The 25112-nt window shown below is 40.5% G+C and overlaps 1 protein-coding gene across 1 annotated transcript; it reads left to right on the top strand.

Moving 5' to 3' along the window:
- The first annotated feature begins 214 nt into the window (after window positions 1-214).
- Window positions 215-23574, top strand: LOC150040801 (uncharacterized). Its single transcript, XM_090326558.1, has 5 exons — window positions 215-270; window positions 14933-15018; window positions 17991-18168; window positions 22349-22399; window positions 23421-23574. Exons 2-5 carry the CDS (start codon window positions 14941-14943, stop codon window positions 23441-23443), a joined length of 330 nt encoding a protein of 109 aa, XP_090182684.1. The 5' UTR covers window positions 215-270; window positions 14933-14940; the 3' UTR covers window positions 23444-23574.
- The last annotated feature ends 1538 nt before the right edge of the window (window positions 23575-25112 follow it).

Genomic DNA, 25112 nt, shown 5'->3' with positions numbered 1-25112 from the left:
CCATTTAGCAGTGTGGATTCTGCTTGCAGGCAGGGAAAGCTCTATGGTCTATGCGTGCTTGCCTCTGTGGGCGTGGCCATTTCTAGGGATTATTTGGGTTATGGCTCTGCATGCTCAGCCCTGGGCAGGTTCCGGACTGCGGCGCATGTGCAACTCTGTCCAGCATGCCTTCTTGACTGTGCATGCGTTTGTGAGCTTTGGCGCGAACAGTCTCGCACTGTTGTGGTGCGCGTGTTCATCGGCATTTTGAACTTTCATCTAATTGTTCCGGTAAGGCCTCAGAGCAGACCTTGTTGCACTCTAAATAAATGGGACGGCATGTGTGGGGGGAGCAGGGGGAGTGTGTCGTCCGAGGCCTTCTGGGTGAAGGACCCTAAATGTCTCTAGCCTTTTCGTGGAAGGTGGCACTGTCGCTTGGTCTTTGTGTTGGTGGCGCGGCTCTATGGCCTATCGGTAATTGTGTCTGTGGGCGTGGCCACTGTGCATGCCCAGTGCTGCGCATGTGTCACATTGCGCATGTGCAGCCTCTGTGCCCAGCATGCCCTGCGCCTGTTCCTTACTGCGCATGCGCTGTGCAATCTTTGGCGGGAGGAGGCCTTCTTAGATTCGTGCGTGTGCTCGTTCTGCGTTCTCCTTAACTTTCCTCTAAACGTTCTGGTAAGGCCTCAGAGCAGTCCTGGCTGCATTCTAAGTAAATGTGACTCGCTCTGTGTGTGGGTGGGGGCAGAGGGCATCGTCCGTGCGCGGCGAGTGATCCGGTTCCTTATAAGTGGAGGACCCTCGAGGTCTCCGAGATTTTCTTGATAGGCAGCCATGTTGACTGGGCCTTTGTGGTGGTGGCAAGGCCTAGACAAAGTGAGGAGGTCGTGGGGAGGATAGTGCGAGGGGGGAGGAGGGAGAAGGACATCTGATCCACGGGGACGTGCTGGACCTAGTCAGCGATACTGGGGACCGGGTGGACGGGGAGGGTCCACTGCTCTGTGATTCCACCTCTGCAGTCATGGAAGATGGAGGGTGGAGGCTCCAGCCTGCTACAGCAGCTCCTTGGCGGGCTGAGGGCGGAAGGATCTGGTGTTATCGCCATGCTGTGGTGAGGTGTCCACAAGAGACTGGAGGGAGGAGTAGAGGAGGGTATGAGGCTTTCAGGTGTGTAGGAGGCTCTGGTTAAATGTTGGACTGCGCAGATCTCTAATGTTCACAGGACAGGAGTCTTGAGGGTGGGGTAGGGACGGGAGCATGGGGCAGATCATGCGTGGAGATCTGGGCAGGGAGGGAAGCCCTTAGCCCTCGCAGTCCACACACATAGGCACTGGGGTTGTCCGCAGTGTAGAGTGCGGAGTCTCCCCTGAGCCATTTAGCAGTGTGGATTCTGCGTGCAGGCAGGGAAAGCTCCATGGTCTGTGCGTGCTGGCCTCTGGGCGTGGCCTTTTCTAGGGATTATTTTGGGTTGTGTGGGCGGGTTCCACATTGCGCATGTGCATTCTTTGTGCCCAGCATGCTTTGCGCTTGTTTCTTACTGCGCATGCCTTTGGGCGAGCTTTGGCGCGAGCAGCCTGCAGAGGTTGTAGCGGGAACGGAGCTCTTCATTCTCCTTAACTTTCCTCTAAACGTTCCGGTAAGGCCTCAGAGCAGTCCTGGCTGCATTCTAAGTAAATGTGACTCGGTGTGTGTGGGGAGGGGGCAGAGGGCATCATCCGTGTGCGGCGAGAGATCCGGTTCCTTATAAATGGAGGTCCCTCGAGGTCTCCGGGATTTTCTTGATAGGCAGCCATGTTGACTGGGCCTTTGTGGTGGTGGCGTGGCCTGGACAAAGTGAGGTCGCTGTGTGGGTGGGCAGTGCGAGGGGGTGGACAGGAGGGGGGACGACACCTGCTCCACGGGGACGTGCTAGATAGACCTGGTCAGCGGCACTGGGGACCGGGTGGACGGGGAGGGTCCACTGCTCTGTGAATCCAGTTCTGCACTCATGGAAGATGGAGGCCGGAGGCTCCCGCCTGCTACAGCAGCTCCTTGGCGGGCTGAGGGCGGAAGGATCTGGTGTTGTCTATGCTGTGGTCAGGTGTCCACAAGGGTCGGGAGGGAGGAGTGGAGGGGGAGGGAGGAGTGGAAGGGGAGGAATGAGGCTTTCCTGTATGTAGGAGGCGCTCATTGAATTCATGTCCACAGGACATGGGTTTCTTAGCAGAAAGAACAGCACAGGAGGAATTTCAATACCAAACTTTAGATTCTATTACAGAGCTATAGTAACTAAAAAAAAGCTTGGTAATTGGCACAAGAACAGGCCTGAAGACCAATGGAATAGAACAGGAAGTTATAGAAGAGAAACCACAGCTAGTGAATGCAGTGAGTGGGCTTTCCAGTGCTCTGTCTATGGTGGAAGGAGAAGATGAAGGTAATTACCTAAAGAATGTTTACTGGGGGAAAGGGGTGTGAATTCTGAATAGTGAGATTCGAGGAAAAAAATAAGTTACAAACTGTTCGGACATGTTGCTGAAAATTGACTGGGAAGTGGTGATTGCTAATTATTTATTCCACTTGTGGTATATCAAACGCATTATGCCTTTTTCCCTATGATGTTTTTAATGTGTTTAAAAACACAGTTCTTCCAGGTGCACTATTATTTCCAATGCTAGGAAACCAGTGAACATTGCCTAACTTTTCAATGTACACTATATAAAGAGCTAAACTCAGTTTCATTAGAATGATATTTTGAAGCCTTCATAATAAATACATTAAAATGTATTCCAAATCTTTAGAAGGCGGAGCCAACATAGCTTGTACTTCAGAAAAGCCTGGTTGCATTTTGTGAAACCAATTTCACAAATGTCTTTTTTGAAACTTAGATATTGTTTCTAAACAAGAAGCAGCAGACTGATGGACTATTTCATTCCAAAATTTGTGTTCTTCCTACCATGTATATTTAACAGAGACAATTAAATGATTTTCCTTAAGATGTTTATAAGCCAGGGATGTGTAATGTAAAATAGTCTTGTATGATAAGGATTAGGCTTGGCTCAATGGAAGATTATAAAGATGTCTGAATTTTTTGTTCAGCCTTTGTTCCCTATTGCATCCTTGTCTCCACTATTTTGTATAACAATATTTATTCAACATGTGTTGATTTGAGTGTTTTTTCTTTGTTCAGCACAGCAGATTGAACTCGGGGCTTTGTGTTAGTTACTTGTGTACTCTGCCATTTGAATCATCCTTCATTTTGGACATTCTTAATTTTGTGATATTTTCTTAGAATCTAGCTCTTTGCTCAGCACAGCCTGTTCTGGGATCCTATTTTTTACCTGTGTAGCTAGGACTTAAGCACACACCACATAGAAGGTGTATTTATTTGAATACCTTATTGTATATTATTCCTTTTTCCAGCATATTATCTCTTGGTTCCCTCCCCTTTTACAGTTGAGATCATGCAATCAGTGCACTTATGAAAGTAGCACTCTGTTCCTGTTAGTTTCAGCATTATTCTTTGTCATTTGTTTTCCTGAAGTTATGAATGTGTACAATTCTCTGACCATGGAATTCTCTGTATTGACTGGGATGTTTACTGTTCCTTTTGAAGGCACTATACCCAAACTAAAGATTTTTTTGAATGTATGCTGAATCACAGCAGATGCAATATAGCTGACAAATAACTAATAGGAAATAGAATTAATGTGTTTTTGTAATGGTTAAATAGTTAAAAGTTATGAACTAAATAAAAGGATTCTTTGGTCAGGTACCAGAGAAAGGAAGATTGTGTTTTGAGACCACCTTGGATGGAACCTTAGGAAAGCTTTATTGTCCAAACCAGTCATGCATTTTGGGTCTTTTTTGTTTCCCAAACTTCTGAAAGGGAGAATTAGGAGCATCACATTTCAGGACCACTCTGAGCAAATTCAGCACCAGACACTATCAGAAAATACAAGGACTAGGTCTTTGATCCATTTATGATTAATCCTGTTGCAGGGTGACATAGAGGGGTACAATTTTAGCTTTCTGCAGATGCTTAACCAGTTATGCCAGCATCACTTGTTGAAGAGGCTGTCTTTCTTCCATTCTATTTTTTTTGGCTCCCTTATCATAGATTAGGTGGCCATAGGACTGTGGATTCATTTCTGAGTGTTTGTTCTATTCCACTGGTCTTCAGGCCTGTTCTTGTGCCAGTTACCAAGCTTCTTAGTTACTATAGCTCTGTAATAGAATCTAAAGTTTGGTATTGTGCTGTTCTTTCTGCTAAGAATTGTTTTTGATATACGGTGTCTTTTATTATTCCATGTGAAATTTTGGATTGCTTCTTCTATTTCTTAAAGAATGACATTGGGATATTGATGGGTATTGCATTGAATTTATAGCTAGCCCTTGGCAAGATTCCACTTTCACGATGTTATTTCTTCTACTCCAGGAGCATGGGAGGTTTTTCCATTTCCTCAGTTCTGCATTAATTTCCTTTTATTTCAGGATTTTAAAGTTTTCATCATAAAGGTCCTTTACATTCTTAGTTAATTCTTAAGTACCTTATTGCAAAAGGAGTTGCTTTCCGGATTGTTGCCTACTCCTCTTGTTGTTGGCATGCAAGAAGGTGGTTGGTTTTTTGAGGGTTAATTTTATATCCTGCTACCTTGCCAAAGTTTCTAATCAGCTTAAGCAACTTGAGAGTGGAATCCATAGGGGTCTTTAAATACATAAGAATCATGTCATCTACAAAGAGGGAAAGTTTCAATTCCTCTTTCCCTATTTGGATCCCTTTTATGCTTGATTCTTGCCTTCTTGCTCTGGCTAGGAATTCTATGATAAAGAGGAGTGGAGTTGAGTGGGCATCCTTGTCTCGTTCCTGATTTTAGAGGGAATGGCTTTAGCATTTTGACATTAAGTATAATGCTATCTGTGGTTTTGTCATACACAGCCTTTATTATGCTGAAAAATGTTCGTGGATTCCTAGTTTCTCCAGCGCTTTTAGCATAAAGGGGTATTGGATTCTGTCAAATGACTTTTCTGCATCTATTGAGACAATCATATAATTCTTGTCCTTGCTCCTGTTGATGTGTTGAATTATATTAATTGACTTGCGAAGTTTCAACCACCTTTGCATCCCTGTGATGAATCCTGTTTGATCATAGTGTATAATTTTTTTGATGACTTGCTGAAGACGGTTGACCAGTATTTTGTTGAGAAGTTTTGCATCAATATTCATCAAAGAGATGGGTCTATAGTTCTTTTTCTTTGATGAATCTCTGTCTGGTTATAGTGGCTTCGTAGAATGAATTTGGTGAAGATCCTTCGCTTTCAATTTCGTTGAAGAGCTTGAGGAGCATGCGTGTGAGCTCTGCTTTGAAGACCATATGTAATTCAGCTGTGAATTCATCTGGCTAGGCTTTTCTTGGGTGGGAGGTCTCTTATTGCCATTTCTATTTCAGTGCTTGAAATAGGTCTGTTTAGTTGGAATAGGTCTTCTTGGTTCACTCTGGCTATGTTAATATTGGGTAGAAATTCATCCATCTCTTCTAGATTCTCAAATTTGCTGGCATAAAAGTTTGAAAAGTATTCCCATATGATGCTCTGGATCTTGGTAATTTCTTTCCTGATATTTACATTCTCATCCGTGATTTTGTTTTTTTTTTCTTTTGTGTGTGTGTGTGTGTGTGTGTGTGTGTGTGTCCCTTCTTTTTTTGTAATATTTGCTAAGGGTCTTATCAATTTCGTTCATTTTTTTCAAAGAACCAACTCCTTGTTTTGTTGATACTTTCTATGGTTTGTTAGGACTGCAATTCATTTAATTCTCCTTTGATTTTAATAATTTGCTTCCTTCAACTGGGATTGTAGTTGGTTTGTAGCTGTTTTTCCAGAGTTTAAGGTGCACTATTAAATTTTCGGTTTGTGATTTTTCTCAATTTGTTATGTAGGCACTCAGAGCTATATATTTTCCTGTGAGTACTGCCTTTTCTGTGTCCCAAAGGAGCTGATTACTTCCATTCATTTTTTGCACATAATTTCATTTCATTCCTCTGTATCAATGAGTATATAGGATATTTTGCATCCATTCATTGGTTAATAGGCACCTAGAATATTTCCATAATTTGAATATTGTGAATAGTACAGCAGTAACCATGGTGTTATCACCATGGTATTCTGCTTTGTACTCCTGGTCTTTATTAAGGAGTGATAGAGCAGGATCAAGTATAGTTACATTTTCAGTACTTTTGCAGAACTTCTGAGTAAATTTTTCCAGCCTTTTTTTGTTGGAAGAGATAATTTCTTTTTTTTCTTTTTGTTATTGTGATTAATAGAATGGTTACATTATATTCACCAGATAGAAGGTGCATAAATTCACAAACATTGATACCCTTTCTTATGACATGATCACCATTTCCCTCCTACCCTCCCCCCACTTATCTTGATTTCCCACCTTCCCTGTCCAATTTCATAAAACCAATTAAGCACATATAAAATATATCAGAAAACAAGGTGAAATATTGTAACAATATGAGATAACCAAAGGATGGCAAAAGAGATGAGAGATAACATAGTACATTAAGGACAACAGACACTCATTATATGGCTTTTGTTTCCTTCTCTGGGAGGTCCTTATATTTAGTGTCATACTATTTGGCCTAATGTCTCTAGATTTTGTTCTATTGTAAATCTCTGCTAGGAGAACCGAAGGTTTCTACTGATTATGACAAATGAGGGAAATCATTGAGCCTATGTTCCTTTGAGTCTGGCTTACTTCATTAATATGATTTTTTAAGTCTTTCCATTTCCTTACAAATGGGGAGATGTTGTTTATTCTGACAGCAGCATAGAATTCCATTGTGTATAAATACCACATCTTGTTGATCCACTCATCAAATGAGGGACATCTCGGTTGGTTCCATATCTTTGCTATGGTACATAATGCTGCAATGAACATCATTGTGCTAGTGGATTTAGTATGCCCTTGTTTCTGGACGGTTGAGTAAATGCCAAGTAGTAGAATTGCTAGGTCATAGGGGAGCAATATGTTTAGTCTTTTGAGGAACTGCCATACTGCTTTCCAAAGTGGTTGAACGAGTTTGCACTCCCACAACAGTGTAGTAGGGATCCCTCCTGGCCATATCCCCTCCAGCATCTGTTACTAGTTTTCTTGATCCTGGCCATTCTAACTGGAGTGAGGTGGAATCTTAGAGTTTTTTTGATTTGCATTTCTTTTATGACCAGAGATGTCGAACATTTTCTTCATGTGTCTATAGGCCATTTTTATTTCTTCTTCAGAGAAGACTCTCTTTAAGTCTTTGGTCCATCTTTTAATGGGATGGTTGTTACTTTGGAGATTAGTTTTGGAGTGATTCAATTTTTTGAGCTGTTGATATATTTTAGCTCTGAGGCCTTTGTCCACTATATGGTGAGTGAAAATCTTCTCCCATTCTGTAGGCTTCCTAATTACTTTACTAGCTATGTCCTTTGCCATACAGAAGCTCTGCACTTTAATGCAGTCCCACTTATCCAGACTTTCTCTGATTTTTTTGTGTTTCTTGGTCCTCATTGAGAAAGTTTCGACCTGTGCCAAGGAGGCCTAGTGTATCTCCTATTCCTTCTTGTAAAGTTTTCACTGTGTCAGCTTTTACCTTGAGGTCTTTGATCCATTTGGAATTAATCCTGGTACAGAGTGACAAAGAAGGATCCAACTTTAGTTTTCTGCAGGTGCTTAACCAGTTCTGCCAGCACCAGTTGTTGAAGAGTCTGCCTTTCTTCCATTCTATTTTTTTTTGTTCCCTTATCAAAGATTACGCGGCCATAGGTCTGTGAGTAAATATCTGGGTCTTCAGTTCTATTCCATTGGTCTTCAGGCCTGTTCTTGTGCCAGTATCATGCTGTTTTGATTATTATAGCTCTGTAAAAGAGTCTAAAGTTTGGTATTTAAATTCTTCCTGTGCTGTTCTTTCTGCTAAGAAGTGTTTTTGCTATATGGGGTCTTTTATTATTCCATATGAAATTTTGGATTGCCTCTTCTATTTCTTTAAAGAATGACATTGGGGTATTGATGGGTATTGCGTTGAATTTGTAGATAGCCCTTGGCAAGGTTGTCATTTTCATGATGTTGATTCTTCCAATCTAGGAACATGGGAGGTTTTTCCATTTCCTCAGTTCTCCTTTTTCAGGGTTTTAAAGTTTTCATCAAAAAGGTCTTTTACATTCTTAGTTAAGATAATTCCTAGGTGCTTCATTTTCTTTGAGGCTATTGCAAAAGGAGTTGCTTTCTTGATTGTTACCTCGTTTCTCGCACTGTTGGCATAGAAGGCAGTTGATTCTTGAGGGTTCATTTCATACCCTGCTACCTTTCCAAAGTTTTGAATCAGCTCAAGGAGCTTGGGAGTGGAGTCTATAGGGTTCTTTAAATACAGAATCATGTCATCTACAAAGAGGGAAAGTTTCACTTCCTCTTTCCCTATTTTGATCCCCTTTATGCTTATTTCTTGCCTTATTGCTCTGGCTGGGAATAGCTTTAGCTTTTTGCCATTAAGTATGATACTAGCTGTGGGTTTGTGGTACACAGCCTTTATTATACTGAGGAATGTTCCATGGATTCCTAGTTTCTCCAGAGCTTTTAACATAAAGGGGTGTTGGATCTTGTCAAATGCCTTTTCTGCATCTGTTGAGACAATCATGTGATTTTTGTCCTTACTCCTGTTGATGTGTTGAATTATATTAATTGGCTTGCATATGTTGAACCAGCTTTGCCTCCCTGTGATGAATCCTGTTTGATCATAGTGTATAATTTTTTTTGATGAGTTGTTGTAGATGGTTGACCAGTATTTTGTTGAGAAGTTTTGCATCAATATTCATCAAAGAAATGGGTCTATAGTTCAGAAGAGATAATTTCTATTCTGATAATGGAGAGTCAAAAGACCACAGAGAAGTAGAGACTCTCCCTCTCCATTTTGTTGTATTAAAATTTCAGGATACTAAATATTTGTCTATATTTGCTGTGAAAACTATACTCACCTCCTTTCTACTTCCCTGTGAATGTCTATCTTGTTTCTCAAGCCTTGACAGTATCCCATTTCGAATCATGAATATTGTTTCTCAGGCCTTGACGTTATCTTATTTCGAATCATGAATACCCAGTTTCTATATGACTGCTGGGCAACAAAAATCTTCTTTGATTTTTTTGTAGTACTGGGACTTGAACTCAGTTCCTCAGGTGCTTGTTTGGTGTTTACAATCAAGGCTAGTGTACTATCACTTGATCCACACCTTCACTTCTGACATTTTTTTCTGGTTATACAGTGATAAAAATTCCCATTGACTTGTTTTCGTATGGACAGGATTTGAATCATCATTCTCAGAACTGAGGCTCCTGAATGACCATGATTACAGGAATGAGCCATCAGTACTTGTCAGGGCTACTTTTTTAGTAGTGCTAAAATATATTTCTAGAGCATGCTTCCCCCTCATCAACTCACCACCATCTCTACTCCCCAACTGTAGGAATTTGGGCAAGTAGAAATGTCTGGCATAAGTGATGTGAATTTTGAGTTTTGATTGATACACATTTTCAGACCAATTAATCCATCGGCCAGTTGCAAAAACTTGTTCACTCAAATATGCCTTCAACTAATATTTCTTGATCATTGTATGTGTGACCTCAGTCTTGGTGAATGGACAAGGCAGATCACTTTCTTGCTGAAGTTTGTGTCCTAGTCATAGGAGGAGAGATGAACCACAGTAAGTGATATGAGGAAGAAAATCACACTATGTTAGAAGGTAAATGGTGACACAGGAGAAAAAAAGCATTGTCAAGAGAAGAGGAGAGTGGAGCATGGTTGTAAGAATGTTTTTCAGGACCCAGGTACTAGTACTCAGATGTCAGAATCTGATAGTCACAGTTTGAAACCAACCAGGTCAAAAGACTTTATGAGACTCTTACCTCCAATTAAGCACCAAAAATGTGGAATAGGTTCAAGTGATAGAGTGCTGACTTTTAGCAAGACTGCTCAGGGGCAGGGCCCAGACCCTGAGTTCAAGACTGGCAAAATAAAATAGGTGCTCAGGTCTGACAAAATACAAATGGTACTCAAGGCAAGCCTCATTATGGTGTTAGCAAAGGAGATGGTAAGAGAAGTCTGCAGATCTGTGGTGGGTAAAGCACTCACGTCATAGTGAACAGATACGTGACACATGAGTTCAGGGTGTCAAAGGAGTTCAGCAATAGAAGGATCCTGAATTTCATGGGGGGATTTAAGGCCTAATATTCAAACTGGCCTTGGAAGTGGAAAGACAAAGTCATTGAGGAGTCTGAGAGCTGAGTGCCCTGATAAACTTCTACTAGATACTCTTGTAAACATTCTTTGAGTATCCCAGATGGAAATGTGGGAAGTGAGATATATTGATGAAGATTTGACTGATCTTAAGGGAACAAAGGAGGAGGAAGTAGAGAAAAGAGACATTGTCAAAGGGAGACACAGAGACAGAGAAAGAGACAAAAAGAGAGACGTGACAAAGAAAGGAAGGAAGGAATTAAGAAAGAAAGGCAGAGACACAGAGAGATAAAAGAAGGGTGGATAGCTTCCTGGAAGTGGTGGCCCTGGGAAGATTTCAGCATGTTCTCTCAGCAGGTAGATGCAAAAAACTCACTCTTGAAGTCATGGGTTTGTCTGCGAGAGAATGAAGGAGCTCTGGAAGATTCTGAGACTCGGGATATAACAGGACACAGGATATAGATGCCACAACAAAAGTCAGAGAGGGCTGTAAAACATTGGACACATCACATTTGCACAGTTGTGTGCTCGCTATTCAATGCTTCCATAAAAACCTCAGGGCAGATGTAGCTTGGAGAAGAGGCAGCTCTAAAGTCAGGGCATCCTTTGAGATGCCACGTCTCTGCCAGATATTGCCCGCTCTATCACTCAGTCTTTATTATTTTGGCCATGTTGACTATCTGCCCCACAATTACTAAAGCATTCAGATCCTCACCTTGCATCACATCCTCTCTGAAATGCTACTTCTCCAGATTCAAATGACATCTGCTACACAGTGAAGCAGTTAGGGATATAGAATGGATTTGTTGTGTTAGAATTATACTGAGAGAAACAGTATTTCAGTATGTTTAGCAATTGCTTAATCTCTGCCTCTGTTTTCTAAGGAGATGTCTAACTTTGTCTTATCTGTCTCAGAGGTACAAGCATTACTTCAACTTTTAATTAAAATAGGCAAAAACAATGAGCATAAGCAGCTAGAAGTAAAGGTTACACATCACAAAGAAAGATTCCAAAAGCAAACAATTCCATGTGCAATGCCAGAGAACAAAATGAGGATGTATCTGCATCTATAATGCTCTAATCTACGGAGGTAGGTCCCAGATTTTAATATACTGTAATGGGTAAAAGAAATTTAATTGATAATATGAGTGAATGTTTTTATTCCTGAGGAGTAGGAATAGCTCTAGTCTCCATAACTGGAAAGCTAGAAGGAATGGAACTAAAGGATTGGGGTAACCTTGAAAAAAATAGCACATCAAAAAATCTTTTTGTCACAGTGCTTGTTTTCAGATACATACCTGCACCAGGGCACGCTGGATCAGTTTTCTGAATGTACTGCAAATGGACAAAATGCTTAGAATCCGTAAAAATGCTATGCAGGTTCATTTTCAATCATAGTATATCTAGAAGTGTTGATTCTGTATGAAGGCCAAGAAAGAGTTCAATACCTATAGGTGCTTGCCTCAGTAGGCAAGGCCATTTCATGGATTATTAATCTGAGTGTGTTATACATTACACATGTGCAGGCTATTTGCCCAGTCACCTCGTGTGTTTTTTAAGGCACATGCACTTGAGTGAGTCTTGTCACTTGCAGCCTTACATGGGTTGTAGTTTGTGTGCTCGTTCTGCCTTCTCCTTAACTTTCCCCTAAACATTCTAGTAAGGCTTCAAAGCAGTCCTGGCTGCACTTTAAGTAAGTGACTCAGTAAACATGTGTGTTTGGGGCAGGGGACAGAGGTCTTCTGTAGGGTGTGGTGCATGATCCAGGCCTTATAAATGGAGGACCCTCGAGGTGGCCGTCCTGACCTCCACAGGTGGCACTGTTGCCTGGCCATTGTGGTGGTGGTGCGGCCTGCACAAATTGAGGAGGTCGTGGGGTGGGCAGTGCGAGGGGGCAGACTGGAGGAAGGGGAGGACACCTGATCCATGGGGACGTGCTGGACCAGGTCAGTGGCACTGTGGACTGGGTGGACGGGGAGGGTCCACTGCTCTGTGAATCCACTTCTGCAGTCATGGAAGATGGAGGCCGGAGGCTCCCACCTGCTACAGCAGCTCCTTGGCGGGCTGAGAATGGAAGGATCTGGTGTTGTAGCCATGCTGTGATGTGCCCACAAGAGAGGGGAGAGAGGAGTGGAGGGAGGCATGAGGTTTTGAGATGTGTAGGAGGTTCTCATTCAATTTCAGGGTGTGCGTAACTCAGATGTACACAGGATAGGCATCTTGAACGTGGGGTGGGGACAGGAGTGTGGGGAAGAAAATGAGAAAATGCGTGGGTATCTGGATGTGGAGGGAAGTGTTCAACACTTGTCAGCGCCTGGGCAGATAAAGATGGGAGTTCGAGTGTACAGCAGAAGGACCGTGTTCTGAGTCCTCTGTGGAGTAACAAGGCCGTGGTGGGGCGGGGACACCAAGGAGTAAGGGGAGTAGAAGCCCTTAGCCCTCACAGTCCACACACATAGGCACTGCTGGTGTCCACAGGATAGACTGCAGAGTCTCCCTGAGCATGGCCCTGAGTGAGGGTCAAGCAAGCAGGGAGGAAGAGTCCTGTCAATCTTTATTTTGAGAGATCTGTTCAGTTGGAAGTCAAAGTAGGCAATGAGAAGGTTGTTTCCCACTGCTTGGTGAATTAACATCTTCCTTAGTTGGTAAGGAGTGAAAAGACGTCAGTGGTTCAAGACTGTTGTAGATACATGTTGGGTGGGTAGTGGAATGATTACGTTTTGGGGCCACTGTATTCTGGTAATTGGTGTGGAATGGAAAGAAGGAGGAAGATTAGAGATGAACTTTTTAAGATGATGCAGCCTTCGTTGATCCTCGGGGCAGAGTGACTATATTGGATACACCCAAATGCTAGAATCTTCCATGGACATTGTGGGTGGCAGGGTACTCAATGGGGAAATTGCCTGGTTATCTTGACACTTAAGAATCTGTTTAGCTAATAGACACAGCAGGAGTTGATGGGGGAATGGGGGTTACAGTAGAACTGCTCTTATAATAAACTTCTCTCCAGTGACTTGAGCAGTAATAAATGCAGGACAGTGATGGTGTACAGATGCAACATTACCAAATTCCAATGCTAAGAGCCAAAGGTTCCTGTTTCTGAGTCCACTGTGTTGTCACGTGGCTCATTTTGGTGGAGACTGAATGAGTAATATGAAAGACATTTAGCCTTCACTGTGTCGGGGAGAGGATGTTTCTAATGGTCAAGTATAGGTGATGGAATCTTCCATGTATATAGAAATGGAGACAGAGTACAGATGAGGAATTTGCCTGGCATTGTTGACTGTGTGGCTTCTATTCAGCAGGCAGTCAGAGGAGGAGTCTGGCAGAGGGAGCCATCACTATCCGTTGGATTATCTCTCTCATATAGGGTTAGTAATGCTAAAAGAATGATGCCATCCTGGTGACAGTGGCTCATACCTGTCATCCTCATTATACAAGTGGCCGAGATCTAATGATTGCAGCTCGAAACTAGCCTGGTGTAGGATGTCCATGGAAGTTTTCTGTCCAAAAATTTGGATGTGGAGTTATGGCTAAATGATTAGATTCCTAGCCTTGATTGAAAGGGTCAAGGGACTGCAGCTTGTCATTAAATTCACTCCTGAGTCCAAGCACAAAAAGTGTGACAACTTTGGGTAGTAAAGTGAATGAGAGTGTTAAGGAATGCCTTTTGAGGGCACATTAGGGTAAGTTGATGGTGTTGGTGACAAGAGGTAGTATGAACTTTTAGTGTTTGCTGTAGAGAGTTACTGAACTGCTACTGTATGGGCTGGTGGAAATATGGTAAGCCAAGGACATGAAACTCCTGGAATGATGAGGACAGCTGGTGAGAATGAATCCTGGAATGCAACAATTGTCCTACAATAGTCAGGATTTGTGGGGCATAGGATGGGAGAGGTTCACAATGTTAATCAACTCCACTAGGCCTTGAGCAGTTAAAAAAAAGAAGTAAACCTAAACCATACTGCTGGTACTGCTGGTTGTACTCATAATCTGGGAAGAATACTGAGAGTAAAGGATAACAACTTGAAGGAAACTTGTGTAAGAAATTTGGCTCAGACTCTTATCTCAAAACATTCTGTAAAACCTGTCCTATTGATGTGACTGAGGTGGTAGAATACCAAACTAGCAAACTGAAAACTGAATGTTGAAAGTACAGGCCAGAAAAATAACAGATGTCCTGCTAAACTGAACAGCCTAGCACTACACAAGGAAGAATAGAGGACTCTGGTCCATCCAACAAGCCGTGTTTATGGCAAAAGGGCCTAATAAGGGTAATGTAATTAAAGTAATTCTGTTTCGACCTTGAATTTTCTTTCTAGTTGCTATTTTTTTTTGATGCTTTCCTGAAAACACACCAATCTTGGTTGATAAAATCAGAAGTCATTATCTGTTAAGGCTACAAAGAAATTAGTACAAACAATTGATTTCCTGGTCAAACTGGATTTTCAACAACTTTAGGCAATATAAATTTGAACAAGGCAAAAGCTGTTTGCCATACGAATTAAGGGTATTTTGTGTCTAATTCAAGTATATTTACCTTATCATATATGAATGTAGTATGACTAGAAACTGTACATGTTTGCAATTGCTACATGATAAATTATTAATATACCTCCATATTTTATAAACTTTACAGATCAAAGGAATAGTTAAATATTGTTTCTTATGAAGTGCGTTTTCCTAATATCAGTGTCATATTTCAGAGAGAAATATGGGTAAGGAAAGGAAATCGAATTGCAATACATTGAAACACTGTGGAGCACCTTACCAACAAACGAGACGTGAGGTGGTAAGTATTTTAGAATTCCAGGACTTGATTCACAGAAATGGATTTTTTTCTCTCCCCTTTTTTTTATTGTCATTTATGGGACATGAACTGCAGACCTGGGGACTTCAGCTCAAGGATAGTGCTCTACCACTTAAGCCATAGCACCACTTTCGGTTTTTTAGAGACAAACGTCTCACAGACTTTCCTGCCTGGGCTGGCTTTGAACCTTGATCCTCAGATTTCAGCCTCCCAAGTAGCTAGGATTGTAGGTGAGAGCCACTGGCGCCCAATAGGAATTGATCTTTAAATGTAAACTAGGACAGATGCAGGTATAAAAGTACTGAAGTGAAATGCTAGTGAATAACAATTGAGTCTCTTGGAGAAAGTTAACATTATGAAACGAACACATGAGTGTATGTATATGTGTATATGTGTATATATATATATATATAACCACAAATAAATGTTCAAAATATTTTCAAATTATGATTAACTCTATGTGATGTTTTTTGTAAATTTTATTTTATTGTTGGGATAATGTATAGAGAGTTTACAGTTACATTCATCAAATAGTGGGTACATTACTTCTCGAACCTGAATACCCCTTTTTATGATTTGTCCCCCTTTCTCTCCCCCTCCCCATCCCAGTCATCTTGTTTTTCCCCATCCCTTATCTATTTCAAATAAACAAATAAGTGTGTATAAAGTAACCACATGAGATTAACCATAAGTGGAAAAAATAGAGAAAAGAAATTACTTCACATAGTACATTAAAAACAACAATCACTAAGGTAAACCTTATTTCCATAACTTACAGTTAGTTCAATTTGTTAATCTAATTCTTTATGACCATATGTAAACAGCTTTTGAGCTATTATGATCCTCTGCCAGGAGATTCCTAGATGTGTACTAATTATTACAAATGAGGGAAACCATTGAGCCTGTATGCTCTTTGGGTCTGGCTTACTTCACTTAATATGATTTTTTCCAAGTCTTTCCATTTTCTTATGAATGGGGGGGTGTCATTCTTTCTGACAACAGCATAGAATTCCATTGTATATAAATACCACATCTTGTTGATCCATTCATCTACTGAGGGGCATCTGGGTTGGTTCCATATCTTAGCTATAGTAAATAATGCTGCTATGAACATCGTTGTGATAGTGGCTTTAGTATATCCTTGTTTCTGGACATTTGGGTAAATGCCAAGGAGTGGAATTCTTGGGTCATAGGGGAGCTCTATGTTTAGTCTCTTGAGGAATTGCCATACTGCTTTCCATAGTGGATGAACGAGTTTACACTCTCAACAATAGTACAGTAGAGATCCCTCCTGGCCACATCCTGCCAGCATCTGTTGTTATTAGATTTCTTGATAATGGCTATTCTAACTAGAGTGAGGTAGAATCTCAGAGTTGTTTTGATTTGCATTTCTTTTCTTTTTTTGTGGGTCATGGGGCTTGATCTCAGCCTGGGCAATGTCCCTGAGCCCTTCAGCTCAAGGCTATCAATACCCTACCCCTCAGCCTGGATGTTGTCCCTGAGCTCTTCAGCTCAAGGCTACCACCCTACCCTTGAGCCAAGCCCCATTTCCCGTTTTCTAGAGATTAACTGGAGATAAGTGTCTCAGGTCCTTTTGGGCCTGGTCTGGCTTTGAACTTTGATCCTCAGATCTCAGCCTACTGAGTAGCTAGGATTACAGACATGAAACACTGCACCTGGCTTGATTTTCATTTCTTGTATGGCCAGATATGTAGAGTATTTCTTCATATGTCTATAGGTCATTTTTATTTCCTCTTCAGAGAACTCTTTAAGTTTTTAGCCACCTTTTAATGGCATGGTTGTTTCTTGGAGGATTTGTTTTTGCGAGATTCAATTTTTTTAACTGTAGGTATATTTTAGATATGAGACCTTTGTTTGTTGTATGGTTATTGAAGAACTTCTCCCACTCTGTGGGCTTTCTGTTTTTGATAGCTTTGTCCTTTGCCATACAGAAGCTCCACAGTTCAGTGCAGTCTCATTTGTCCAAATTTTCTTTAATTTGTTGTGTTTCTGGACCTTTATTAAGAAGGTTTCGACCTGTGCCAATGTGTCCTAGTGTATCTGCTATTTATTCCTGTAAAGTTTTGAGGATATCTTCTTTTGTTTCAAGGTCTTTGATCCATTTGTATTTAATTCTGGTGCAGGGTGACATAGAAGGATCTATGTTTAGTTTTCTATAAGTTCTTAACCAGTTCTTCCAGCACCATTTGTTAAAGAGGCTGTCTATCTTCCATATTACTTTTTTGGGTCCCTTTTCGAAGATTAGGTAGCCATAGGTCTGTGGGTTGATTTCTGTGTCTTCAGCTCTATTCAATTTGTCTTCAGGCCTGTTCTTACGCCCGTACCAAGCTGTTTTGATTACTATAGCTCTGTAATAGAGTTTAAAGTTTTGTATTGATATTCCTCCAGCAATGCTCTTTCTGCTAAGGATTGTTTTTGCTATTCAGAGTCTTTAATTATTCCATATAGATTTTTGGTTTGCTTCCTTTGTTTCAATAAAGAATGATATTGGGATATTGATGGATGTGGCATTGAACTTGTAATAGCCCTTGGCAAGATTGCCATTTTCATATTAATTCTTCCAATCCATGAGCCTGAGAGGGTTTTCCATTTCCTTAGTTCTGCTTTGATTTCCTTTTTCAGATTTTAAAATTTTCATCATAAAGTTCCTTTACATCCTTAGTTAATTCCTAAATATTTTATTTTCTTTAAGGCTATTGCGAAAAGAGTTGCTTTCCTGATTTCTGCCTTGCTCTTGTTGTTGTTGGCATACAGGAAAGCCAATGATTTTTTGAGGGTTAATTTTATACCCTGCTATATTGCTAAAGTTTATGTGATGTGTTATTTGTGCATATTTAGTATCTGTGATGTGTAAATGCATATATCCATGATATGCATATATGTTATATATTGTTGATATATATTTATTAATCTGCATATTCTCATACTCCTAGGTTCAACAAGCTACTGAAGATAAACCTCGATCATTAAATCCATTCATTAAGCTGTACAATATTATGTATAAGAGAGAGACAAAAGGTGAAGGAGCTTCCAAGATTCCAGGTGAAACCCTGAAAAGAATGCTTACTGAGGAAAAGGAATGTGAATCTTGCATAGTGAAATACAAGAAAGGTGAGCAAATAACATGTTAGAAAGAGGTTTGAAGTGTTGCTGAAACTTTTGACAGGCGTAATTTTATTTCACTTGTTGCCTAATATCAAAAAACATGTGTTTCCACACAAAATGTATTCAATGCATTTTGAAAACACAGTTCTTGTTTTGCACAGTTGTAACAAACCTCTGGTAACTAGGGAACTTTGACAAACTTGTCATTGTATACCATGTAAAGAATTAAATTCAGTTTATTTAGAATGGGTTTGGGGGCATTCATAATTATTTCCTTAAAAGTGTAACACAAGTCTTTGGACTTTTATGCCAACATAGCTTGTAGATAAGAAAAACCTTGTTGCATATGGATATAAAGCCCATTTAATAAATATCTAAAACTAAACTTTAGATATTATATCTTAACAAGAAGCAGTGGGCTGATAGTTCATATTTCATTCCAAAGTTTGTGTTCTTCCTACTATGTATATTTAACAGTGAGAGTTAAATGACTTACTTTTTTGGGTTTTTTTTTTTGCATTTTTATTGTAATTAGTAAAAGGGTTACATGATATTTGCCAGATAGACAGTGCATTAATTCACGTACATTGATACCCTTTCACATGTCTTGGTACCCATTTCCCCCCCCACGCCCCCCACCCGTCTTGGTTTTCCCCCCTTCCCTATCAAATTTCAAATAACCAAATACAAATAAATTCAATATATCAGATAACAAAGTGAGATACTGTAACAATATGAGATAACCAAGGGACAGCAAAGGAGATGAGAGACAACATAGTACATTAAGGACAAAAATCATTCATTATATGGCTTTTGTTTCGATATCCTGGAGTTAAATAACTTTCTTAAGGTTAAATGCTTATAAATCAGGGATGTGTAATGTAAAATATCTGTGTATTGTGGGAAGCGGCACACGGACCTGGCGGCCATACCTTCACTTCCTGGAATGGGGGTCTGACGCAATCAGGCGTGGCTGCCCATGCGCCCCTACTGCTTAGCGGAAGCCTGCGCTGTGCATGTCCGGAAGCGTGCTGTTCTCCATTTTACTGTGTGATCGAGCGAGTGCCAGGTGTATGTACTGTGGGTGGCAGGAGATGATTGGTGGAGTGTTTGAGGTAGCCTATTCCTATTGGTGGGCTTGTACATGTATACCCAGAGTAAGGAGGAAAAAAGAAAAGGGAGAACCTGGAGAATAAAGAAGCTTCTTGCAACCTGTATCGTGTGTCGGATCCTTGCGGGTGAGGGTCGGCGTGCGATAGTGTATGGCATACAGTAGAATTAGTTCAATGGAGATATAAAAAGATGCTGGAAAATTTAAGTCTTTGTTTTCTATTGCTTCCTTGGCTTCACAATTTTATATGGCAATATTTATTCAAAGCCTGTTTATCTAGAATTTTTGGTTCCTTCTTCAGTATAGGAGATTGAAGTCGGGTGCTGTGTGACTTAATTTGTGCTTCTTTCTATCCATTCTTGATTTTGTGACCTTTCTACTTGTATAGTTAGAATGACAAGCCCATATCACTCTGTTCTTGAGACTGGGACTCAGGAACTTTTTCCTGTAATGGTTGAGAACTGTGATCTTCTGTACACAAGCCTGATGGATAGTGAGGTTTGCAGAGACAAACCACCCTTCCCCAAAAATTATTTTATAAGGGTTAGCTGTTTTCCTACATTTTTTCCCTTTTTACATTTTTTGTCAGTCATTGGGATTGAAATCAGTGTCTGGGTGCTGTCCATGAGCTTTTTCATTCAAGGCTAGTACTCTTTTTATTTGAACCACAGCAACACTTCCAGATTTCTGGTGATTAGTTGGAGATAAGTGTTTTAGGGCCTGTACTCCCTGAGCAGTCTTTGAACATAGATCATCAGATCTCAGCCTTGAGAACAGGTAGGATTATAGCCACGAGCCAAGAGCACTTTGTCTCATGTACTTTTCAAGTAGATTTTTAAGAAAACTAACTTCAAATTTAGAAAAGTCTAAAGCAAAATCGGCCATGCCCACAATTTCTTCATTGGGCCGTATTTGTAAGGAAAATATTTGTGAGTCACAAAGCATGAAAAAGGCAAACATTGCCTGATGAATTGTTTTTCTAGAATATCATTGGCATCAATGACCATTAATTTAAATCTCATTTCCTTTATTCTACCCATCAGATAATAATTAATTGGTATTTTTCATGCTTTGCAGGTATGCTGGATTATTTTGAGAGAAGTTGAATGTAGCAAATGTATGGCTAAATACAACTTCGTATTTACAACACAGAGTTTATAATCATCACTCTAGACACTATCCGATATACAATAGCTTCGAATATTGTTCATTTAACATGACAGAAAATTAGACATAAATAATCCTGGAATGTTCCCCAGGAAGCAGATTTCAGATGACATTGGCAGTTAATGTTCACATACCACACTACACAGTGCAGAGCAATTAATTGCACTTTATCCTCAGGCTGTACATTAGAACACAGAGATTCTATAACACAGGGAAATAAATATGTGAAGTGCGGCCCCATATATTGAAAGTATAGCTTTAAAAATAGCCTTAGTATTCCTAAAAACGCAGTATTTAAAAACTTTTATATTGATGTAATTGAATCTGTATTTCAATTTTGATGATTAGCAAAAAAATATGATTACATTTCTTTCTTTCCTTCCTTCCTTCTCCCTTCCTTCCTTCCTTCCTTCCTTCCTTCCTTCCTTCCTTCCTTCCTTCCTTCCTTCCTTCCCTCCTTCCTTCCTTCCTTCCTTCCGGCTTAAACTCAGGATCTGGGCACTGTCCTTGTGCTTTCTCAAGGCTAGAGCTCTACCACTTGAGTGACTACACCACTTTTGGCTTTTTCTGTGTGTGTTGTACCGGGAAATCGAACTCAGGTCTTCATGCATTCTAGGCAAGCAATCTACAGCTAGGTCATGCTCCTGACCCCTCACATTTATTTTATTTCATTTTATTGGTTTTTTAATAGTTCTTGGTTTCTTATAGACTTCCTTTACATTTGCCTCTGTATATACATATGTTTATCTTTCCTCATTTGTTCTTAAAGCTGAATATTCAATTTAATATTCATATAGTATAAGCAAGAAAACTTCACTCATTTTGTTAACCTACCAATGAGAAAATACAGTAATTGAGGATATATCTGCCTTGATACTTTCCTGTTTGTGTTGATAATTTCTGGTACTGAAGCCAGAGTCCAGGTATGAATGCTGCATTTTATTTATTGGTCATGAACAATTATTCTGCTTCAATATGGACCAGATCCTTAGTTTTTAAAAAGTTATGTTGCTTTTGATGTCACAGGGAAGCTTCATCAGTCCCATTCTGGGAGCCATTCACTAGTTTGTTCCCATTTCTTATTTTTAGCACACTTTCCATTCTCTACTCTCTACACAATAAAAACATGGTTATAAAAAAGGTAAGCATAAAAAATGAAATTACAAGCCAGACTCGGTGTCTCATGCCTATAATCCTAGCTACTCAGAAGGCTGAGATCTGAGGATCATGGTTGAAAGCCAGGCAGGCTAGCACTAAAGAACGAGGTAACCCTTATCTCAAGTTAATTACAAGAAAATGGGAAATGAGGTTGTGGCTCCAGGAGTAGGGTGGTAGCCTTGAATTTAAGAGCTCAGGGACAGCACCCAGGCCCACAGTTGAAGCCCCACAACCTACTAAATAAATAAATAAATGCCAGGGAAGAACTAAAAATACAAGTCAGTATTTTGAAGGAAGTATGGAGAAAGGAAAAAGGTACTTATTTTTGACTGGGCTTTGTTCCTGGAAGAGATTTAAAAAAAAATTTTTGTGGGTTATGGGCCTTGAACTAGGCCTGGGCGCTGTCCCTGAGCAATTCAACTCAAGGCTACCACCATACCCTTGAGCTAAGCCCCACTTCCTGTTTTCAAGAGGTTAATTGGAAATAAGAATCTCAGGTTCTTTTTCCTGGGGCTGGCTTGGAACCTTGGTCCTCAGATCTCAGACTCCTGAGTAGCTAGGATTACAGTCATGAGCCACCACACCTGGCTTGGAAGAGAACTTTTTTGATAGATTCCTCAAGCAATTTTTATTCATGACATTTAATACCACACCAGTGAAAAGGTTTTTATTTCAGGGTCAGAGTAAGAAAAAATTTGAATTTATGAAGCATTCCTTGAGACCTAAAGTAACAAGTTCTTTATTTTTCAGGGTTTGACTGTGTTAAGGATCAGGAGAAAAGGACTCCTAAAAAGTCTGAGAGTAAGTACGGACATTGTCCTGATATGCAGGAAGAGATTGTGTCAAATCTAGAAGCCATTTAGTACCAGAGGCAGGCAGGTACACCACCCTGAAGGGGCAAGAGGAGATTTTGACCTGATACTACATTATTCTACCATTTTCATATCTGAAGTCACATATCTAGGTTCTTTGTAAGGTAATTCACAATCCAAATGCCTGTCTCTGAACGCTTGTAGTAGTAACAGATTTAACCTAATTTATGCTAAACTGGGAGAAGTTTTTGCTTCATATTTTTGGATATTTTCACATTAATATGAAAGGGGTTTCTTTTCACAAATATAGTTGTAAACTATATTAGTTTATATTTTGATATATCCTCATCCAAAAATTGTTTGAAACTCTTATGGATATACAATTTCTCCATCAATTTGAGTTGTTGTTAAGCATATGAAGGAGCACTTTTCATTTAGTAAACCAGGACTGTGAATGAAAATTAGGACCAATCCTTATCTTGTTTAAAATAACTACATGAATGCTGCAGTGCCCAACAATATATTTTTTTACTTTTCTATATTAAAACTTTAAAATAACAGTTACCTTATACATATTTTACTTAAGTAATTCCAGTTCACAAGTTGTTCTTTTATGTCATACTTAGACTGTTATTTTATGTAAAATACCCATAGAATTCTTGTGAAAGTGTTTTCTTTGTTTCCAATTGTTTCATGATTAAATTTCTATGAAAGTATATACTTGATTTTATCACTAAACTAAAAACTGCCCTCAATTCAGTGCATTTAACCATTTCTGAAGTAGAAGAATGATTTACATTTCCCTATGTGTTTCACTGGAGTGCTGTGTTTCAAGGTAACATGAAGGCGTGTGAAAGTCTGGCCACCTTTACATTCTGCCCAGTGGTTTGCTGCATGTAAGCCTCAAGGTTCACCTTAGGATCTGGTTCAGTCCCTTTGGACAGTACCTTTAACATTTTCTTGGAGAAGTTCTAGTCTTTAACATTCCCAACTGCTGTGTTTTCTCATAGGTGAAGAGACATCAAAGAATTGATTGAATACAAGTACAACAAAGCCTTCTGCCAGCCATGTCAATGGAAAATTACCATAAAAAATTTACTGTTTTCTCCATCTAATTTTTTTATGTTTTCCATCACGCTTTTAATGAAAATATCATAAAGTAACAAGTTTCTCATCACTGTGCTGAAACTTTCTGAACAGAGATTGAAAGCACCCATCCTAGAAGACCATTTGGGAGAGTCTGAAATTGCACCTCTCCTTATTCAGAGGCATCAGGGCTAGAGGAAGGAGGTACTCTGCATGTACAGCTTGATCTGTGTAGAGAATAGGAATAAGGAATTATACTGGAGAAACTGGCAGGAGCCCCAGTGAAAGATCTCTTTTATTGTGAAGGACAGGCTGGAGTTCAGATGTGGGTAAAGGCTCCAGAATTGAAGACCAGTTGGACTTAGGCCAGGCCAGATCAACGTTTTGTGAAAAGAGTTGAGGACCTGAGATGGAGGACATGTAAACAGAGATCAGTCATTAGTCATTCCCTTTTCTATGATACTGGAGGTGTACACACCTGCAACTCTCACCTGAATTTATCCCAATTCTTTTTTTTGGGGGGGGCATGGGGCTTGAACTCTGGGCCTAGGAGCTGTCTTTGAGGTCTTCAGCTCAAAGCTACTGCCCTATCCCTAGGCTCGGGCATTATCCCTGAGCTCTTCATCTCAAGGGTACCGCACTACCTTTGAGTCAAGCCCTACCCTTGAGCCAAGCCCCACTTCCCATTTTCTAGAGTTTAATTGGGGATAAGATTCTCAGGTACTTTTGTGCCTGGGCTGGCTTTGAACCTTGATCCTCAGATCTCAGCCTCCTGACTAGCTAGGATTAGGATTACATGTGTGTACCACCACGCCTAGCTTTTTTTTTTTAGTGTTGGTCTTGGGGCCTGAACTGTGGCCTTGGGTGCTGCCCCTGAGCTCTTCAGCACCAGACTAGGGCTCTGTCACTTTAGCCACAGTGCCACTTCCTATTTTCTGGTGGTTAGTCAGAGATGAGTCTCACGGACTTTGGTACCAGGTTGGCTTTGAACCGCAATCCTCAGATCTCAACCCCCTGAGTCGCTAGGATTACAAGTGTGAGCCCCCAGCACCAGGCTATCCCAACTCTTTTTTTTTAATTGTCAGAGTAATGTAGAAAGAGGGGTTACAGTTATATCGGCAAGTAGTGAGTGCATTACTTCTCGAACACTCAGGGCTATCCCAACTCTTGAGGGATGTAAACTCAATGTGATGAGTAACAGAGACAGTGGCCAGTACAGGAGTGTGATTCTAATGTCCCTGCCCCTCTTTGTGAAGGATGTCGAGTAGGACATGATCCCTTTTCCAATCCCAGTTCCACAAAAGGACTAAAACCCAATTGTTTCCCCTCTCTCTGAAGGTATTTGAGAATGGGCCAGAGCACAGCCTAGGGCTCCTGAGGGTCCGTGGGCATGTATGTAATAGATGGAGCATAGGGGCCCCCCACAGAACTTGGCCCAAGGGGTCCTGCAAAGTAGAGGGAGTATCCTGAGCCACTCACAGCCCCAACTGAGGTCTGCTATGGAGCATTTTTGATGCCAAATTACAGCAAAGAATGAGGTGAGGTATGCGGAGGGGTTTCTGTGGAAAACTAAAATGGGTCAACGGAAGCTGGGGCCATCCTGGAAAGGGGGTCCT

The sequence above is a fragment of the Megascapheus bottae genome, chromosome X, assembly GCF_031878675.1.
Source record: "Megascapheus bottae isolate mThoBot1 chromosome X, mThoBot2.hap1, whole genome shotgun sequence".
NCBI lineage: Eukaryota > Metazoa > Chordata > Mammalia > Rodentia > Geomyidae > Megascapheus > Megascapheus bottae.
The sequence above is the reverse complement of the archived record's forward strand: the minus strand, read 5'-3'. Positions and strand labels throughout refer to the sequence as shown.

Bases quoted from the DNA above. Each gene is read 5' to 3' on its own strand.
- LOC150040801 (XM_090326558.1), top strand. From the start codon at position 14,941: ATGGGTAAGGAAAGGAAATCGAATTGCAATACATTGAAACACTGTGGA. The intron at 15,019-17,990 runs GTAAGTATTTTA...TCATACTCCTAG, and splicing joins AACAAACGAGACGTGAGGTG to GTTCAACAAGCTACTGAAGA. The intron at 18,169-22,348 runs GTGAGCAAATAA...TTTATTTTTCAG, and splicing joins CATAGTGAAATACAAGAAAG to GGTTTGACTGTGTTAAGGAT.